At 53.1% G+C, this 17,284-nt stretch overlaps 11 protein-coding genes across 11 annotated transcripts; 5 read left to right on the forward strand and 6 right to left on the reverse strand.

Annotated features, from left to right (window-relative positions):
- Positions 1-60: 60 nt before the first annotated feature.
- On the reverse strand, positions 61-1,233 carry GAB1 (GPI-anchor transamidase subunit GAB1; the record flags this gene model as incomplete). The annotated part of the gene is made up of 1 exon (NM_209940.1): positions 61-1,233. One exon carries the CDS (start codon positions 1,231-1,233, stop codon positions 61-63), a length of 1,173 nt encoding a protein of 390 aa, NP_984587.1.
- Positions 1,234-1,705: 472 nt separating this feature from the next.
- SEC23 (GTPase-activating protein SEC23) lies at positions 1,706-3,976 on the forward strand (the record flags this gene model as incomplete). The annotated part of the gene is made up of 1 exon (NM_209941.1): positions 1,706-3,976. One exon carries the CDS (start codon positions 1,706-1,708, stop codon positions 3,974-3,976), a length of 2,271 nt encoding a protein of 756 aa, NP_984588.1.
- A 159-nt stretch (positions 3,977-4,135) lies between these two features.
- On the reverse strand, positions 4,136-5,227 carry AOS1 (E1 ubiquitin-activating protein AOS1; the record flags this gene model as incomplete). The annotated part of the gene is made up of 1 exon (NM_209942.2): positions 4,136-5,227. The coding sequence occupies one exon, from the start codon at positions 5,225-5,227 to the stop codon at positions 4,136-4,138; it is 1,092 nt and encodes a 363-aa protein (NP_984589.2).
- Positions 5,228-5,381: 154 nt separating this feature from the next.
- Positions 5,382-7,295, forward strand: HDA3 (Hda3p; the record flags this gene model as incomplete). The annotated part of the gene is made up of 1 exon (NM_209943.2): positions 5,382-7,295. The coding sequence occupies one exon, from the start codon at positions 5,382-5,384 to the stop codon at positions 7,293-7,295; it is 1,914 nt and encodes a 637-aa protein (NP_984590.2).
- Positions 7,296-7,351: 56 nt separating this feature from the next.
- On the reverse strand, positions 7,352-8,719 carry PRP4 (U4/U6-U5 snRNP complex subunit PRP4; the record flags this gene model as incomplete). The annotated part of the gene is made up of 1 exon (NM_209944.1): positions 7,352-8,719. The coding sequence occupies one exon, from the start codon at positions 8,717-8,719 to the stop codon at positions 7,352-7,354; it is 1,368 nt and encodes a 455-aa protein (NP_984591.1).
- A 96-nt stretch (positions 8,720-8,815) lies between these two features.
- BET2 (Rab geranylgeranyltransferase BET2) lies at positions 8,816-9,784 on the forward strand (the record flags this gene model as incomplete). Its single annotated transcript, NM_209945.1, has 1 exon — positions 8,816-9,784. One exon carries the CDS (start codon positions 8,816-8,818, stop codon positions 9,782-9,784), a length of 969 nt encoding a protein of 322 aa, NP_984592.1.
- A 48-nt stretch (positions 9,785-9,832) lies between these two features.
- Positions 9,833-11,866, reverse strand: DPB2 (DNA polymerase epsilon noncatalytic subunit; the record flags this gene model as incomplete). The annotated part of the gene is made up of 1 exon (NM_209946.1): positions 9,833-11,866. The coding sequence occupies one exon, from the start codon at positions 11,864-11,866 to the stop codon at positions 9,833-9,835; it is 2,034 nt and encodes a 677-aa protein (NP_984593.1).
- A 323-nt stretch (positions 11,867-12,189) lies between these two features.
- On the forward strand, positions 12,190-13,176 carry CSA1 (Csa1p; the record flags this gene model as incomplete). The annotated part of the gene is made up of 1 exon (NM_209947.1): positions 12,190-13,176. The coding sequence occupies one exon, from the start codon at positions 12,190-12,192 to the stop codon at positions 13,174-13,176; it is 987 nt and encodes a 328-aa protein (NP_984594.1).
- Positions 13,177-13,388: 212 nt separating this feature from the next.
- VPS4 (AAA family ATPase VPS4) lies at positions 13,389-14,684 on the forward strand (the record flags this gene model as incomplete). Its single annotated transcript, NM_209948.1, has 1 exon — positions 13,389-14,684. One exon carries the CDS (start codon positions 13,389-13,391, stop codon positions 14,682-14,684), a length of 1,296 nt encoding a protein of 431 aa, NP_984595.1.
- A 121-nt stretch (positions 14,685-14,805) lies between these two features.
- Positions 14,806-15,381, reverse strand: AGOS_AEL264C (pyridoxal 5'-phosphate synthase; the record flags this gene model as incomplete). The annotated part of the gene is made up of 1 exon (NM_209949.2): positions 14,806-15,381. One exon carries the CDS (start codon positions 15,379-15,381, stop codon positions 14,806-14,808), a length of 576 nt encoding a protein of 191 aa, NP_984596.2.
- Positions 15,382-15,618: 237 nt separating this feature from the next.
- Positions 15,619-16,620, reverse strand: PDP3 (Pdp3p; the record flags this gene model as incomplete). The annotated part of the gene is made up of 1 exon (NM_209950.1): positions 15,619-16,620. One exon carries the CDS (start codon positions 16,618-16,620, stop codon positions 15,619-15,621), a length of 1,002 nt encoding a protein of 333 aa, NP_984597.1.
- Between the last annotated feature and the right edge of the window lie 664 nt (positions 16,621-17,284).

Here is a 17,284-nt window from a genome sequence, read left to right on the forward strand (position 1 = left end):
TACGTTGATGATGATGTGATGTTGGGTATGTAAGCTAGCGCCGGGGCGTGATCTATATGGCTACAATTGGGTCAACTTGACATTGATAACAGGGTTGCCACGGTCGTACTCGATGCGCAGCATGGACCAACACAAGTCGATGATGACGGACGCGAGTGCGAGGGCGTAGAGCAGCGAAATAGCGTAAAAGAAGTTGCTGTTGCCGGAGCCCAGGTCCACCCACAGATGGTAGAAGGTGGGTGAGAGGATAATGGCATGCATGAAGAGCAGGGTGGACACGACGGAGTGGCGCAGGTATATGAAGAGCGGCTGGAAGAAGGGCACGAAGCTCAGGAAGAAGCCGCCTTCGCCCAGCGTGGGGTACGACTTGGTCAGCGTTATCCAGCCGAGGCACAGCACAAAGGCGTAGAAGGGCTGCTGCCAGAAGCGGATGCTGAAGGGCGTGATGAACGCGACGGCGAAGATGTTGAACACGGCCTTGAAGAACGGAATGAAGAAGTCGAACATCTCGATGAAAAAGTACCACCACAAGCCCAGGTTGGGCATCAGCTTGCTGAACGTGATAATCACGCCGTAGCTCGAGCGCAGATATACCCAGCTGTTGTCGCTTAGCCTGTAACTAGCCAGTTGGAATAGCGCCAGACACAGGGCCGCGACCACCGCGGTCAGGAGGCGGCCACGCTGTAGCACTGCAAGCAACGGCACCACCAGGAAGCCCGCGTAGAACGACAGGTAGCCTGCCGCCGCGATAGCCACTGCAGCCAGCAGAGCCTCGTCCCGCAGCGCCGCCAGGAGCGCGGTGGTCAGCGCCAGGTTGCTGAACAGCACTGTTGACCGGCTTACACACGACAGCAGCACCAGCGGGTTCACCACGTACAGCGCCCCTGGCACCCAGCTGGGAGTCGAGAGCTGCTTGAATTGCCGGCTGATCGCCATGAGCTGGTACGCAACCAGCGCGTCCATTACCGCGTAGAGCACCGAATACGCCACGTCCGCAGTCACAACCGACATCAGCGTCACTAGCAGCGGCAAGTGGTGCACCACGCCCCCGTCGTAGACCGGCAGGTTATTCTGCAACAGGAACACCCCCTCCTGGAGCGACCGGAAGCTGGTCACCGGCGTGGAGAACTCCACTGCGTTGTCCAGCTGCTGCTGTAGTGACGGGAACGCCAGCGATATCAGCAGTCTGCTCCCCACGCATGCAATGACTACCTGCTTTTCCCTTCTATTCATGTTCACACCTGCTGTAAAACCTACAGCCAGAAGATCTCAGAGCTCGCTGAGGTCGCTTTGACTACTCCTGACTTCCCTGTTGCCAACTTCGCACTTGTATACATGAGTTTTCCGGCGCTTGGCAACAGCATACCGAAACACGATGCCCACACAGCATGCCTTGTGGCAACACCCCAAACACCAGGACCCACCAATGATCACCCCACGGCGGGTAGTCGGTACTCCTGGGCATGTGCGGCGCAGCGCTCAGCATTAACGCCATATTTCAACCACGTGACATGATCAGATCTTTCAAATCCCTCTGGACGGCGAGATCTTTTTTATTCCACGGTGGCAAAACGAATAGACCATTGAAACAGAGCAACTCACGAATCTCAGCACAAGATTAGCGGCCTAGTCGTATCCATTTCGAGAGTTCCTGAGTGGATTCAAAGCGTGTAAAGAGTGTAAAAGCTAGATTCACGGTTCAAGGATGGATTTCGAACAGAACGAAGACATAAACGGGGTGCGGTTCTCGTGGAATGTTTTCCCGGCGTCCCGGACGGACGCGAACAAGAACGTGGTGCCGGTGGGATGCCTGTACACGCCGCTGAAGGAGATTGAGGAGCTGGCGGTGGTCTCGTACAACCCGGTGGTGTGTGGTGGGCCACACTGTAAGGCGGTGCTGAACCCGTACTGCGAGATCGACGTGCGGTCGAACGTGTGGGCGTGCCCTCTGTGCGGGACGCGGAACCATCTTCCGCAGCACTATGCGAACATGTCTCAGGAGGCGATGCCCGCGGAACTGAACTCCACGACGGTTGAGTACATCACAAATCGGCCGGTGCAGGTGGCGCCGATCTTCTTCTACGTCGTGGACGTAACCGCGGAGGAGGAGAACCTCCAGGCGCTGAAGGATTCGATCATCACCTCTCTGTCGTTGCTGCCCCCCAACGCGCTTGTTGGGCTGATCACTTACGGTAATGTAGTTCAGCTGCACGATCTTTCATGCACAGCAATAGACAAGTGCAACGTGTTCCGCGGCGACAGGGAGTACCAGCTACAGCAGCTAGTTGAGATGCTGACGGGAGAGAAAAGCGGTGGTAACCTGTCGGCCGGGCCACAAATGAAGATCACGCCATTTTCGCTGAACAGGTTCTTCCTTCCCCTCGAGCATGTCGAGTTCAAGCTCACTCAATTGCTGGAGAACCTGCGGCCCGACCAGTGGACAATCCCACCGGGACATAGGCCTCTACGGGCTACGGGGTCTGCGCTGAATATTGCAACTCTTCTATTGCAGGGGTGCTACAGGCACGTGGCCGCCAGGATCTGCTTGTTTGCATCAGGTCCAGGTACTGTGGCGCCGGGTATGATTGTTTCTTCTGAGCTAAAGGACCCCCTAAGGTCGCATCACGATATTGATTCGGACAATGCCAAGCACCACAAGAAGGCATGCAAATTCTACAACCAGCTGGCGGAGAGAGCGGCGGAGAACGGACACACAATCGATATCTTTGCTGGATGCTACGACCAGGTTGGTATGTCTGAGATGAAGAAGTTGACCGACTCCACTGGTGGTGTTTTGTTGTTGACTGACGCATTCTCGACGGCCATCTTCAAGCAATCTTTCATCAGACTGTTTTCTAAAGATGAGGAGGGCTACCTAACCATGGCGTTCAATGCTTCCATGTGCATTAAAACCAGTGCAGATCTAAAGCTGCAGGGACTGATTGGCCATGCTTCGCCGGTTAACGTTGATGCACAGAACGTGAGCGATTCAGAAATCGGTATTGGGGGCACTTCTACATGGAAAATGGCGTCCTTGAGCCCTCACCACTCTTACGCTATCTTTTTCGAGATTGCAAATACCGCTGCAACTGCCAGCCTCATGGGGGACAGACCAAAATTGGCATACACCCAATTCATTACTGCATACCAGCATGCATCTGGTACCAACCGTGTCAGAGTGACTACAGTTGCTAACCAGATGTTGCCATTCGGTAACCCGGCAATCGCTGCTTCCTTTGACCAGGAGGCCGCTGCTGTACTAATGGCGCGTGTTGCAGTCGATAAGGCAGATTCCGATGATGGCGCTGACGTCATCCGGTGGATCGATAGAACTTTGATCAAGCTTTGCCAGAAGTACGCCGACTACAACAAGGGCGACCCCCGCTCCTTCCGCTTGGCACCAAACTTTTCCCTATACCCTCAATTCATCTACTACCTACGCAGATCACAGTTTCTAAGCGTGTTCAACAACTCGCCTGATGAAACTGCGTTCTACAGGCACATTTTCACGCGTGAGGACACTACCAACTCCTTAATCATGATCCAACCTACTCTAACCTCGTTCTCTATGGAAGAAGAGCCGCAACCAGTCCTTCTGGATTCTGTTTCGGTCAAGCCGAACACCATTTTGCTGCTGGACACCTTCTTCTATATCTTAATCTACCATGGCGAGCAGATTGCTCAGTGGAGAAAGGCTGGCTACCAAGACGACCCGCAGTATGCGGATTTCAAGTCTCTGTTAGAGGAGCCCAAGCTCGAGGCTGCAGAATTGCTGGTAGACAGGTTTCCGCTGCCACGTTTCATCGATACCGAGGCAGGCGGTTCGCAAGCCCGTTTCTTGCTGTCCAAATTGAACCCCTCTGATAGTTATCAAAACCAGTCCGCTGCAGGCTCCACCATTGTGTTGACCGATGATGTTTCCCTACAAAACTTCATGATCCATCTACAGGATGTCTGTGTCAACGGCCAAAACTAATTTTATTATACCATATAATCTCTGTGCCATAGACATGTCTAGATTTTTGTTTCGCATTTCACAGGACGAGCTGTGCGCTCGCTTGAACATTTTAAGATGTATATAGCGATGATCTATAACAAGAATTTGAACAGTATATTTTAATGTAGTCCCGTTGCCTTACAACTCGAATATCTGCATGTCTAATGTAATGCCATCCAATACCACGAAATTATTTAGCGGCGACTGCCGTTTGCCCATCGTATTGATAATGTCCTGGGCCATTGCGCCGCCGATCACTGCCGCCACAGGTGGCAGCTCCACCCCAATCTGCCGAAGGAACAGTTCGGTACATTCCGCTGGCACGTTGCTAGGAGAAGAGCCCAACTGGTGACACATTTTTTTGACTTCAGCCTCAAAACTGGCGACGTCATCATTCCCGTGCCCGTGCAAAAACGCAGCAAGCGTCAGTGGCAGCGCCGGGAGCAGGCGTCGCAGCTGGCGCGGCGTCAGACGTCCTGCGAGCGTGCCCTGCGCCAGCACTTCTGAAAACGGCCGATAGTAGTTGCGCGTAGTCACTATCTCGCGAGCGCTCCGCGGATCCTCCTCGTGTTCGCGCCTTACCGTCACGACCTCGCGCCGCTCAGACACAGACCCCAGCGCCGTTATCGGAGCGTCCACTGTAACCGCCTTCTCCTCCGTAGAGTCGAACTGCACCAGGTCCACGAAGACGTAGCCCCACAGCCCGTGCAGGCCTCCCGCGTAGAAAGGTACCCCGCGGGCGCGGCAGGCCGCATTGATCTTCTCTAGATCTGCGCGCGAGCAGTCCGTCGCTACCACCAGGTCGTGGCCCGCAAAGTACTCTGCCGGCTGCTCCGTCACGTTTCGCGCATCCACCGCCAGCGACACGCGCGGGTTCATGTCCCGCAGCCGCGCCGCCCCCACCTCTGCGCGCAGCCGTCCCAGATCCTCCTCTGCCAGCAGGAACTGCGACCCCAAGTCCTCTGCAGCAGCGACCCGGTTGTCCAGAATTGTCAGCGACCCGATACCGCTCAGCACCAGGTTTTTGGCCACCTCGCCGCCCAGCGCCCCGAAGTTCACCAGCAGGACTCGCGTATTGCGCATCCGCGCCTGCGCTGCCATCCCCCATAGCCGAATCTGCCTATCGTATAGCGCAATCTCGTCGTTGTCTAACTTCTGCTCGCCCTCCATTTGCTCGTAAGCCTTCGCTGGTCTGTTTGCGTCACCAGCGGTCGACGTGTGTTCCTCCATATGGTGCAAAGTTCATGAACATGTGAACGTTCTTTTCCATTAAACACCACTGGTGGCGAAATTTACACCGAAAACAGAGATCACGGACTCTTTTCGTCTCATACCGTCTTTTGTTCACTAGCTCGCACGAGATCGAAAGGTGGGAACGACTACCATGGACCTTTTAAAGATATTAGATACCGCGCCAGAGCCGGCCATTGTGGATGCACGGACAATGGGTGTGTCGGGCGACACATCAGGAGATTACTGGCTACCTGCGCCAATGTGCCTCTACCAGAAAGAACTAACCGACCAGATAGTGTCGTTGCACTATTCGGACATCCTCAAGTACTTCGAGACGAGCGACTATAAGGAAGACATAGTTTTGCAGTCGATGAAGACAATGTGCTTGAACAGCCAACTTGTGGCGACGCACCCTTACTTGCTAATCGATCACTTCATGCCGAAGTCACTGCTCACAAAAGATATTCCCGGGCACCTGTCGGAGACAAGCGGGAAGTTTTGTGTGCTGCGGGACCTGATGAACCTGGTGCAGGAATACGCGATGGAGACGTTGCTGGTGTGCCGGCCGGGGCGGACAATGGACCTGCTAGAGGCGCTACTGTTGGGAAACAAGGTGAACATCCGGCGGCACGACGGGCAGTCGATCAAGACGAAGCAGAAGAAGACGCGGTACGCATGTACGTGCCACCTGGTGCCGTCGGAGGCGGCCAAGGCGATCGCTCTGGAGCGCGACACGCGCCTGGGGCTGGTAATATGCGTGGACCCGACGGTGGACACACGGGCGCCGCACATACAGAGCATTCTGGCGCAGCAGCAGAGGAAGTACGGGCGCACGGTGCCAACCATCCGTGTGGCGGTGATTAATTCGATCGAACATTGCGAGTTGTTTTTCGGCAAAACGCTCGACCGGAACACACGGGACTACCTGGTAAACGTGAGCGCTGCAATGGTGGTGTTGCGCGATGTGGTGGGGACCCTGCCGCCCGACCTGAGGCCAATATATTCGCAAAACCTGAGGTACCTGATAGACTGGTTGGATACCCCTGAGAGGCCATGGCCGTTGCCGGACGTCTATCCGGTGAAGGTATACACTGCAATGGACGTGGAGCGCTCGCTGCTGACCGAGGTGAAATACTCCCAGAATAATGACTCCTTGGAGGATGCGTTTACCAACGGCAAGAAACGTAACCATAGGTCCCATGGACAAGGGAACGGTGGAAATGCGCCGATCTCCTACTACCAGATAAAGCGTTTGAAAAATGACTACATTGGAAATCCCCTCAAACAAGACATGGAACAGCTCACGGGAATAAGCAATAACAAATGCAAAGATGGTTTGCTAGATTATCATCTGTCCAGTGGTACACTGACGCACAAGCTGTTGCAGGCGATAGGCTCTGTTTATGAGAATCTTCAACTACAGGACGTTGAGTTAAGCCACTTCGCTGCAGTCGAGCAGAATCAAACAGCCATATTCGAAAGCCATAAGGAAGCTCTTTCGACTATTAAAAAACAGCTAGAGGATGCAATTTCGAAGAAGCAGCGAAACAATACCTTAGTGGATGAATATCTGAAGAACTCCCAGAATGAACGGGATCAGCTTGAGGTCTTGGAGGCCGATATAAGCGACCTACTGGGTCAATTGGATGGCCGCCACCAGGGATTTAAGCAGTTATGGGATGACCTAAACCAAACCGAGAATACTTTGGCTCTATATAGGACCAATGCCAATGCTAAACGCTCAGAGGCTAGTTATATGGAAGAAGAACTCATAAGAGCTGAAAAATCGGTAGCAGAAAGCGAGAACGAACAGACACAATTGCTGCGAGACGTAGAGCACTTGGAAGCGCTCATTCAGGATTGCAGGGAGAAGGATAAACAACAACAGCAAGTCATCAAAAACAAGTCCAAAGATATGGAAGATGACATTACACAGAAAAAAGAAGCAGTACTGGCTTTACAAAATCAGCTAGGTACTATAATGGAGTACCTGAAGCAACTGCAGACGCCCAGGGTCAGATCGCCCTCGAACGGGCATAGAAGCAAGCATCGCGGTTACGTATGAGTGGCGATATGTGCAATCCATTTTGTAACTTTAATTATTAATTAGGCTATATGTATCTATTTCGCGCACCATTGTTTCAAGGAACGATCTTTACCCCCACTGTAGATGGTAGATCCGTCCTCCGTAATATCTACCGTGAAGACACGGTCCGTGTGCCCTTCAAGACTCGCCAGCTTCTGCCAATTGTCAGCATTAAAAATATTCACAAGTCTGTCGTGGCCGCAGGATACTAGAAAGGTTCCGTTATTCTTCTTAAACTTCACATCGAGGGCTGCAACCTGGTGTGCCAGGAGGGCGCTCTCCGTGCCAACGTTTCGAATGTCCCATACACGGACAGTGCCGTCAGCTCCCGCAGTAGCAAGCTGGTATCCATTCGGAGACCAGTCTACACCGCTAATGGCGCCAGCATGGCCCTCCAGCTTCATGATCGGTTCCCCAGACCTCAGATCCCATATAGCGCATACGGCATCAAGGCCCGCGCTGGCAAGGAGGGCACCGTCGCTCTGAAATGCAATTGTATATACCGCCTTCGAATGGCCTTCTTGTAGCTGCAACTCCACCTTCCGCTCGAGATCCCATAAGATCCAGGTAAGGTCAAAGGAAGCACTAGCTGCCAGACGGCCGCTAGGGTGTACCTTCACTCGAGATACGCGTCCTGCGTGGCCACGAAGCTCCTCAAACGAGTTACTAGTCATATCCCAGAGCTTCACAAGGTTGTCTCCACCACCGGAAAGCAAGTGATTACCGTCAGGATGCCAGTCGAGCCCGCCTATTTTGCCTTCGTGCGCTGCATCAATCGACTTGGCGATGCCTAGTGTCTCGCAACTCACCACCTTAATGCTACCCCCCCAGCAGCCGGTAGCAAGCTGCTGGCCATCTCTATGCACGGCAACCTGCGATACATGCTTGTCAGCAACCAGTTGGGAGCCCACCAGCTCGAACGTGGCCAGCCGTTTGCCCTCGGCCCGCCTCTGCTGCAGATACGCCTTGACGCCGAGGCCCTGCCTCGCCCGCTGAGCTGCCAGCCTCCTTGCCGCACAATCCAGGGAATATCCCACGAGGAACTTTCGCACCTCCACTAGCTCGCGGCTCGCAGGTGTGTAAAATTCCTCGTCAAGCTCATCTCCATCGCTCACTTCGCCCGGGCTTGCCCGCTTCAAGAAGCCCGACTCCTCAATCCGCTTCTGCAGCTGCTTGTCAGACGACAGCAGCTCCGCCAATCTCTCTCTCCTGTCATGGTTATCCTCTTCGGGTATTTCCTCTGGTTTATCCAGCAAGCGCAACGCAGCCCGTACGTCTTCGTCAAGTGTCGGGACAAACCGTTCCTTAGAAAACTCCTGCCTATTCAGGACATCCGCCACTGTCTCCCCCTTGTCGCCTATCAGATGGTCATGGTCCACCCGAATCTCATGAAGCTCCACCATGGTTTGAGTGTCCTATGTGAATGGTGGCCCGTATACACACTTTTTTAAAGGATCTCGTTAGCAAGCAACAAGATATACCGCAACGCTCGCTAAGAAATGAAGCTCTTGAAGGAGAAGCATATATCCTTTATCAAATCATTAGATAAGAAGCATGAGGACTTCGAGTATTGGGTTACGGAGCATCTGAGGCTTAACGGTATATACTGGGGTCTTACTGCGCTTTGCTGCCTTGGTGCGAAGGATGCATTCGACAGAGAAGATATTATTGCGTTTGTCAAGAGATGCTGGGATAAGCGAACGGGTGGGTTTGCGGCATATGAAGGCCACGATGCGCATTTGCTGACGACGTTGTCAGGTATACAGGTGTTGGCTACTTACGATGCGCTCGACACATTAACACCTCAGGAGGTTGAGCAATGTGTGAACTTCATCGAGGGCAACCAAATGGCGGATGGATCATTCCAAGGGGACCGATTCGGCGAAGTGGATACGAGGTTTGTGTACACTGCATTGAGCTCACTGAGTATCCTGGGTAGGCTTTCAGCGAAGGTCGTGGATCCTGCCGTAGAGTTCATCAAACGCTGCTACAACTTCGACGGCGGGTTTGGACTGTGTCCGGGAGCCGAGAGCCACGCAGCACAGGCGTTTACCTGCATCGGCGCTCTCGCTATTGTTGGAAGATTGGGTGATTTATCTGCGCGGCAGCTGGAGGACATCGGGTGGTGGCTTTGCGAGCGTCAGGTACCGGAGGGCGGCCTGAACGGAAGACCAAGTAAACTCCCAGACGTTTGCTATAGCTGGTGGGTGCTTTCTACGTTAGCGATCTTGGGCAAAGCGGACTGGATCGATCACGAAAAGCTGGGCGACTTCATCCTGGCGTCGCAGGATCCAAAGAGCGGCGGCATCAGCGATCGGCCAGAAAATCAGGTCGACGTTTTCCACACTCTTTTCGGAATCGCTGGGCTCAGTTTGATGAAGCACGACGGCTTGGTTCCCATTGACCCCATCTACTGTATGCCATACGATATTACGGAAAAGTTCAAGAAATATCCATACGAAACATGACGACGTCTGAAACCCTTTATATTTGACATTATATGTAAGTTTAAAGTCCTACACGACAATTTCTTCCTCTGTTGCTTTCCGTAACGAAGGAGTGTACTCAGTATAGTTGACGCTCCGCTTGTGGAGAAATGAGCCTGGATTGATACTCTTGCAGCCGTTGTAAGTAACATCATATTTCGGTGCAGTTGGGTCGCAAATGATCATAGTGGAGGGTATTGGGGACAGGTGCAACGTGTAGTCATAGTCCCACGTTATAGGGCGCACCTGCGAGGTAAAGGGCGAAAGGTGTTGCTGATCGAGGATGGTTTTGACTATCTTCCTGGACTCCTGGACACTGGCAGGCAATTGGTCCCTGGACTTAATCAGTTGACTAATGGAGAGATCCGAACTACGTTCATCATCCTGGAGCTCCTGCTGTAACAGCATGTATTCCTGTTTCTGTTCCTCTTCCACTGTTGGGAAAATAATGCTATTGCGCTTAAACCTGTTGCACATATCATCTCTCATGATAACAAGTTCCTGAGACAAGTAGGCGATCCTTGTTGGATTGGATCCCCACACAACGTGCTTGCATATTCTGTTAACTTTGGTGACAAAATCACCAGGTATTGGATGTTGCGGCAACGTGCCTGCCACTCCGAGGTAGGCCATTGACCCCCAGGGATCGTTATCTCCTGGTATGAATACAAAGGTAGTTTCATTGATCAAACGCTCATACTTTGATAGTAATTTTGCTAACGCATCAAAATTAGCCCTGTATGCAGCAGTTGAGCTGCTAGACTTACTGTCGGATGAAGGATAAATCGGGGTAGAGGTAAAGGATCCCGGAAGTACAAGCACGGTAGGCGGATCATGCTCAAGCACATCAAAGAGCTTGGCAAGCGCGGTTTCCGTCATAGTATCATCCAAAAATATATTGCCGCCCAGGAATACGAATCTATGATCTGTCAACTCTTTTTCTAGGTAGTGAAGCCGTATCTTCAGTTCTTTGTCCAGTCGCGAGATGTAGCTCTCGTTAGATGGGCCGTGGATTCCTAGCAGATCCAGATTCCCGATCGCCTCCAAAAATGCCTCTCGTCGTTCACCTGGAGGGTGTGTGATGGATGATACGCGGAATCGGTTTCCTGCAGAGCTATAGATACCTTCAGCTAGCACAATGCACCCAGGAACGTAGTATGTGCCTTTCGTGGGATAGGTTTCCGAGATGTCGATCTCAATACTGCCTGATGGGTCCTCCAGCGACCAGAACCCCTTGCTATCTTTCCGAATGAGTCCCAATAGCAAAAAGTTCTTACCATCTCGTCCCAGCAGGTTCTTTATCTGTGTAATTGACATGTAAGCAGTGGAAGCGAGGGGTGCACCGCCGGCATCCAGTTGCTGTTGGAGCTGCTGCATGGAAGAAAGCGGATTGTACACATCGTCGTTCTGAAAGCTCGCATTGCGTAGCACACGGTCCCTCACCAGATGGTAGCGCGTGGGAAACTGCGCCAGGTTGGCTTCAAGACTGGGAATGCGCAGCAACGTAGATAGTGGCCCCGCTGCCGACTCGCGCTGCTGCACCAGCCGATACCGCCTCTTAGTTACATCGTATGTGAACTGCTGCTGGCTGAACGTGTCAATCACCTTGAAGTAGTGCGTCCAGTCCAGCGGTTCCTCGCGTACCGTGTCCTCATCCATAGGCTCAGTCGCCGTCACATCGCCCCCGGAGCTCTCCACCGCACTGTATGCCTCTGTCGGCCGCACAAGTGCGTCCAGAGTAGTCTCCCGTGCTCTCGCGGGCCGCCGCTGCTTCGCAGTCTTGTTCCGTTCTCGCAATTCCTGCGTCACCGCATCCACACCCAGCGCATCCACAAACAGCCCGCGCTCCTGCTCTCTCCAGATCGCCGCAAACCGCTCCAAGAACTGCATCGTCTCTGCGCTCCGCCGCCAGTCAACCCCGAACGCATTCCCAATAAACTTGGCCAGCTGTGCCAGCCCATCAGATTTGATATGGAGACCGTACTTTTTGGACAGAACCCTGTATGCCAACGGCCGCAGCAGCTGCGGCGAGATCTCCGCAGGCAGGGCGCTACCTCTATCCATGTTCCTGGCCTCTCTCCGACGCTGTCGATGCCCCGTCACTGTACCATTTTTTCTGCTGATCCAACGCCAAAACGCGTAAGGAAATACACGTGATATTTTATCTCATCGACCAGCGTAACTGCTCTCCCATGCTCGACACTTAGCTTCTATATCTAGGAATATGTGGTCGCCCCCACTGAGCTACTACTGACCTCTCTCTGCCGTAGTAGCGCGTTCAGGCGTCTGGCGATGCTGTGAACGATGAGCGTTTGCTGAAAAAACAGCTGTCACAAGCCCATGGCGGACCACAAGATAGCCAGAGCAGTGTAAGGGAGGGCGGCGCCATGTTAGAACCGCTTAAGAACATTGTGTCCGATTTCTGGCTTAAGACGGACACGCGGAAGAGGGAATACGGGTCGCTGGATGAGTGGAAGCAGCAGCGGGGCCAGGAGCGAATAGGCAGGCCGCGCAGAAGAGCATCAACGCGCTACAAGGTCACGAAGCCGTCGGCGGTGCACCAAAGCGCGCTGCCGCTGCCAGTGGAACGGCCGGGGGCGGCGGCAGTGCGGCGGAACGAGCGGACGTGGTGGGATCGCCTTTGTGGAGTGTTCAGTGCAGAGCAGCGCGATCTTCACGGGATGCGAGACGCGTTCGCGAACTACCGACTGCCGCCAACGGAAGAGCTGGAGGGCCGGCGGCGGCGAGGAACGGCATCACAGCGGATTGCCCGCAGCGAGACGTTCAAGAAGCGCGTGCTGGAGAAGATGTACGACGACCGCATGCTCGAGCAGCTGCGCGCGGGTAGCCGCGGGCGCCGCCCCGAGCGGCCCGCGCTGCCGGGCAGCGACGCAGACCAGGTCGTGCTGCTGCAGAACCGTCTACACAAGCTGGAGCGGCAACTGTTCGAGACGCAGAAGGAGCTCGAGCTGGCCAAGAAGAAGCTCATGTTTGCGCACGAGAAGACCAAGCTCTTCGAATCGCTGCTCGACGACGCAAACGTCGACGACGACTACGTCAAGTCCCGCCGACGAATCACCAACCTGCGCGCCACCACCGATAACCAACCCGCGTTGCGGTCGCTGTCGCCATCGCCGCAGCGACCATATCCGGTCAACCCGCTCTTCACGTCCAGTCCGATTCGCCAAGTGAACGACAGCCCGCGCAAGCAGATAAACAAACCTGACGATTTTTACGCTAAGTACCCGACCATTCCGAAGACCGAGCTCCTGAACAAGCAACCGTCCGAAAACGCTGCCGCCGGGCGTGCGAAGGAGTCGCTCTCGCCCGTGAGGATCGATTACAGCAAGTACTCTTCACCTCGTCGAAAGTGATGTTTGATTTTGAGGTTTTGCTCTCCTCACTAGGTGAATGGTACATAATAGTTTGCATGCATATGTCACGGGCAAACCGCGCGGCCGTAGCATCTCTAAAGGTGCACTAGTGCTTCAGGCAATTTTAATTAGTGGCGGGGTGGAACTACGACACTTCCAGAAGACATTTGCCTGTGCTAGAAGCTCGGTATAAGGACAACAAGGTAGTATCTATGAGCACGGGGGATTTTCTGGGCAAGGGTATCGAACTGATCCAAAAGGCCATTGACTTGGATACGGCAACGCAGTATCAGGATGCATATACCGCTTACTACAATGGGCTGGACTATCTGATGCTTGCACTGAAGTATGAAAAGAACCCGAAGTCCAAAGACCTGATACGCGCGAAGTTCACGGAATATCTGAGTCGCGCGGAGCAGTTGAAGGAGCATCTGGATAGTGAGCAGCAGAAGGCTCAGGATCAGCCGCGGCGTGCGGCGGCCTCACAGGACGGGGGCGCGGGTGGTGGCGGGCACGAGGAGGACGGCGAGGAGAAGAAACTGCGGGGTGCGCTGTCGGGTGCGATCCTGACAGAAAAGCCCAATGTCCGTTGGGAAGACATTGCGGGGTTGGAGGGTGCGAAGGAGGCGCTGAAGGAGGCAGTGATTCTGCCGGTGAAGTTTCCACACCTGTTCAAAGGCAACCGAAAGCCAACTTCAGGCATCTTACTGTATGGGCCGCCGGGCACTGGTAAGTCGTACTTGGCAAAAGCGGTGGCCACAGAAGCGAACTCTACGTTCTTTAGCATCAGTTCCAGTGACTTGGTTTCGAAGTGGATGGGCGAATCTGAGCGGCTAGTGAAACAATTGTTCAATATGGCTCGGGAGAACAAGCCATCCATCATATTCATAGATGAGGTTGATGCCCTGACTGGCTCTCGAGGAGAAGGTGAGAGTGAGGCGAGTAGAAGGATAAAGACTGAACTCTTGGTGCAGATGAATGGTGTGGGTAATGATTCTACGGGTGTCTTGGTTCTAGGCGCGACAAATATCCCATGGCAATTGGATAGTGCCATCCGGAGACGCTTTGAGAAGCGTATATATATACCTTTACCCGATTTTGCCGCTAGGACGAGGATGTTTGAGCTAAATGTCGGGGAGACGCCTTGCGCCTTGACGAAGGAGGATTATAGGACCCTGGGAAAGTACACAGAAGGTTACTCTGGAAGCGACATTGCGGTAGTTGTTAAGGATGCGTTGATGCAGCCCATAAGAAAGATACAAATGGCCACTCACTTCAAAAATGTTTCCGATGATCCAAGCGTCCGTAAACTAACGCCATGTTCGCCAGGTGATGAAGATGCAATTGAGATGAGCTGGGTTGATATCGAAGCTGAGGAGTTGCAGGAGCCTGCCTTGACGATTAAGGATTTCCTGAAAGCTATTAAGACATCCCGGCCTACAGTGAACGAAGTAGACTTGCAGAAGCAAGAAGAATTCACTAGAGACTTCGGTCAAGAGGGAAATTAATACCGTATACAGTTGCGCATATAAAGTGCTGAGTAATGGGGAGTTACTTACTCCTCATATGTATACTAAGTAGTAAACTATAGTTGCGAACGACAGAACCGTCGCATTCTCGACACATGTCCTAATAGTAGATAGCAGTGTTATTGCTGGTATCGGAAACCTTGGCACCAGTAATTTGGGCCTTGACTATAACCACATCGTCCCCCAGGACGAAGCACTTGGCATCAGGATTAGCCTTGAGCAAGGCATCCCGGTATAACACGAAATCTGGAGAGGAAGAATCGATAACCTCTGCAAGCCCTTTAAGAGTAGCACTCATCTGAGAAAGCTCCGACTGATTTAACTCTTGTAATATATTCAGAAGACGGCTCGGAGCTTCCTCAGCCTCCGAACCCGCGCCCCCTGAGAGCGAAGCAGACGTGCTATTCTTTCTCAAGGATAGCTTCTTAGCAGTGACCCAGTCATGTATCAATAAGGAAACATTTGGATTGGTGGTGATATTCTTGTATTTCTCAGTGACAGCAGATGTCGCAAATACTATGTAGTGCGTGTCCCCTTCTGTCTCGGAGCTCTCCGGTGCGAGGTAGGCGTAGTTCATCAAGGATACAGAAGGTACACCATCAGATGATGCAGTCGCCAGGTGAACATACTTCGATGTCTTCAATAGGTGCAGGATATGGTCTGGTAAAGAGTTCATTGGTAGTTCTAAGCACCTTTAGATAGTCCGGAGTCTAAATGTTGGCGAATGTTGTGGAACGGTTGATTAATTTTATATACTTCGCTACAGACTATCCTTACCTGTACCCCCGAAAGAGATCACATGAGCAAGCTAAATAGACAACCATGGTCTGAACGCGTATGTAGTGTAGTACAAGTGTCTGAGTGCTCCGGGCAATGCATATCGCATGTATTCTGCTGAAGTACGACCAGAAACCTAATTTAGTGACTTTGAAGATTGTTCGCCTACCTTGACGTCGGATACAAGACTGATATCGTCTGTGGTGGAAGTATCCAGCTGCTGAGCCATCTGCTTCTCCTGCTTGATCTGGACTATCAGCGGTGCCCAAGTCGCTAAGATTTTGTTACAATCATCATGATAGCGGGCAAGGTTTTCATCCTGCGCAATTACCTTAAGTAACTTGTAAAGCTTAGAAACGCGTAATGCTTTGTAGTCAAAAAAGGGCGGATCGTTAGAAAGCTTGTTTATTATCGTTCTGAACATTCTATCAGACTCCTTGTATTCCTTCTCAGATGGAGGTTCGTTTCTCTGTACCAAATTGCGCTGCAACTTGTTGCGCAGCAGCTGTGCTATGCTGACCCGATTGTCGTAGTCCAGCTTCCTACGTTTGCTCAAAGACGAGGTCTTGGAGAATGACGGTGACGATGCAGATGCTAATATGGGGTGCGCGGCCTTCGTGTCGCCCGCAGGGCCCAGACCGTCGGTATGAGACAACGGAGCTGAGTTGCCTGGCGCCGAAACACTTCTGGCCCGCTTCCTGGAGACCGATGACTTGGTGCTGCCCGTGCGTCGAGTCGTCGGTTTTGGTTCGAATGGATCCTCGCCAGCAGGTATATCCTTCACGTCCTCCAGAATCTCCTCGCGCTCCTCCTGGACTAACCGCTCCTTCATGAAATCAAACAGCCGCTTGTATTCAATAGCCTGCTGGTAGGCCCCGATCAGCGCCTCGTCCTTCGACTTTGAATTTTTCATCCAATCCGTGCACATCTTGTCCGTCAATAGCGTGAGATGTCGCGGCTCCTTCCAGTAATATGAATCGTCGTTGAAAAACGCTACGCACACATAGCTTTTCGATCTCTTGCCTGAGTACACCAACTTGCTCAGGAACCGCTGTGGCACCACCACTGCGGGCCAGGGGGGAAAATCTCCTACCTTGCACAGTACTCTATCCCCCGTCCTAATGTCCTTACTGTTCATTCCCAAACAAGCAGACGAGCAATCCTTTAAACTGCTAAGATTCTTGGTACCTTCGAACGCGTCCCCCACCCCCGGACAGTAGTAGACGACTTAGAACTGTATCCCTGAGTATACTGCGCTCTTCAATACTGCGCCCTATGTTCACAATTGCTGCGTCTTGTCGCTATGCAGATGTGGTAGTACTTCCTTCTGAACGCTATTGATCGTCGTTATTTTTTTGCCCTTAACCCCATGTCGCCGCTTTATCTAGCTCAGTCAGATCACGCACCGGGTAACAAATTCTCCTTGAGTCCGGGTAATCCGGAGGCGCAATAGGACGGGGTAGTCCGGGCACGTAATGCGCCGTCTGAGGTACACCGGGTAACATGCAGCCGCCGGGTAATGCAGAAAGCCGCCGGGTAACGATTGCGAGGGTCCGGTTGCCGAGCATGTGATCAGCACGGCGCCGCCGAGCGCCGCCCAGGCAGATACAGCTGTGAGTGGGGCCGGGTGGCGGCTAAGCATGTTGGGCTTCGGATGCGGTCCAGCTTTGTGGGGATTTGCGCGCTCCGTTGGGCGAGTCCAGCTTGTGCCCGGGATCGCCTCGCCGCCTTCAGGCGCAGGCCAGAGCGCGGCAGACGGTGGCGCAGCGCCACAGAACATAGTTGGGTGGCCTGGCTGAGAC

This window comes from Eremothecium gossypii, chromosome V (assembly GCF_000091025.4).
Source record: "Eremothecium gossypii ATCC 10895 chromosome V, complete sequence".
Taxonomy (NCBI): Eukaryota; Fungi; Ascomycota; class Saccharomycetes; order Saccharomycetales; family Saccharomycetaceae; genus Eremothecium; species Eremothecium gossypii.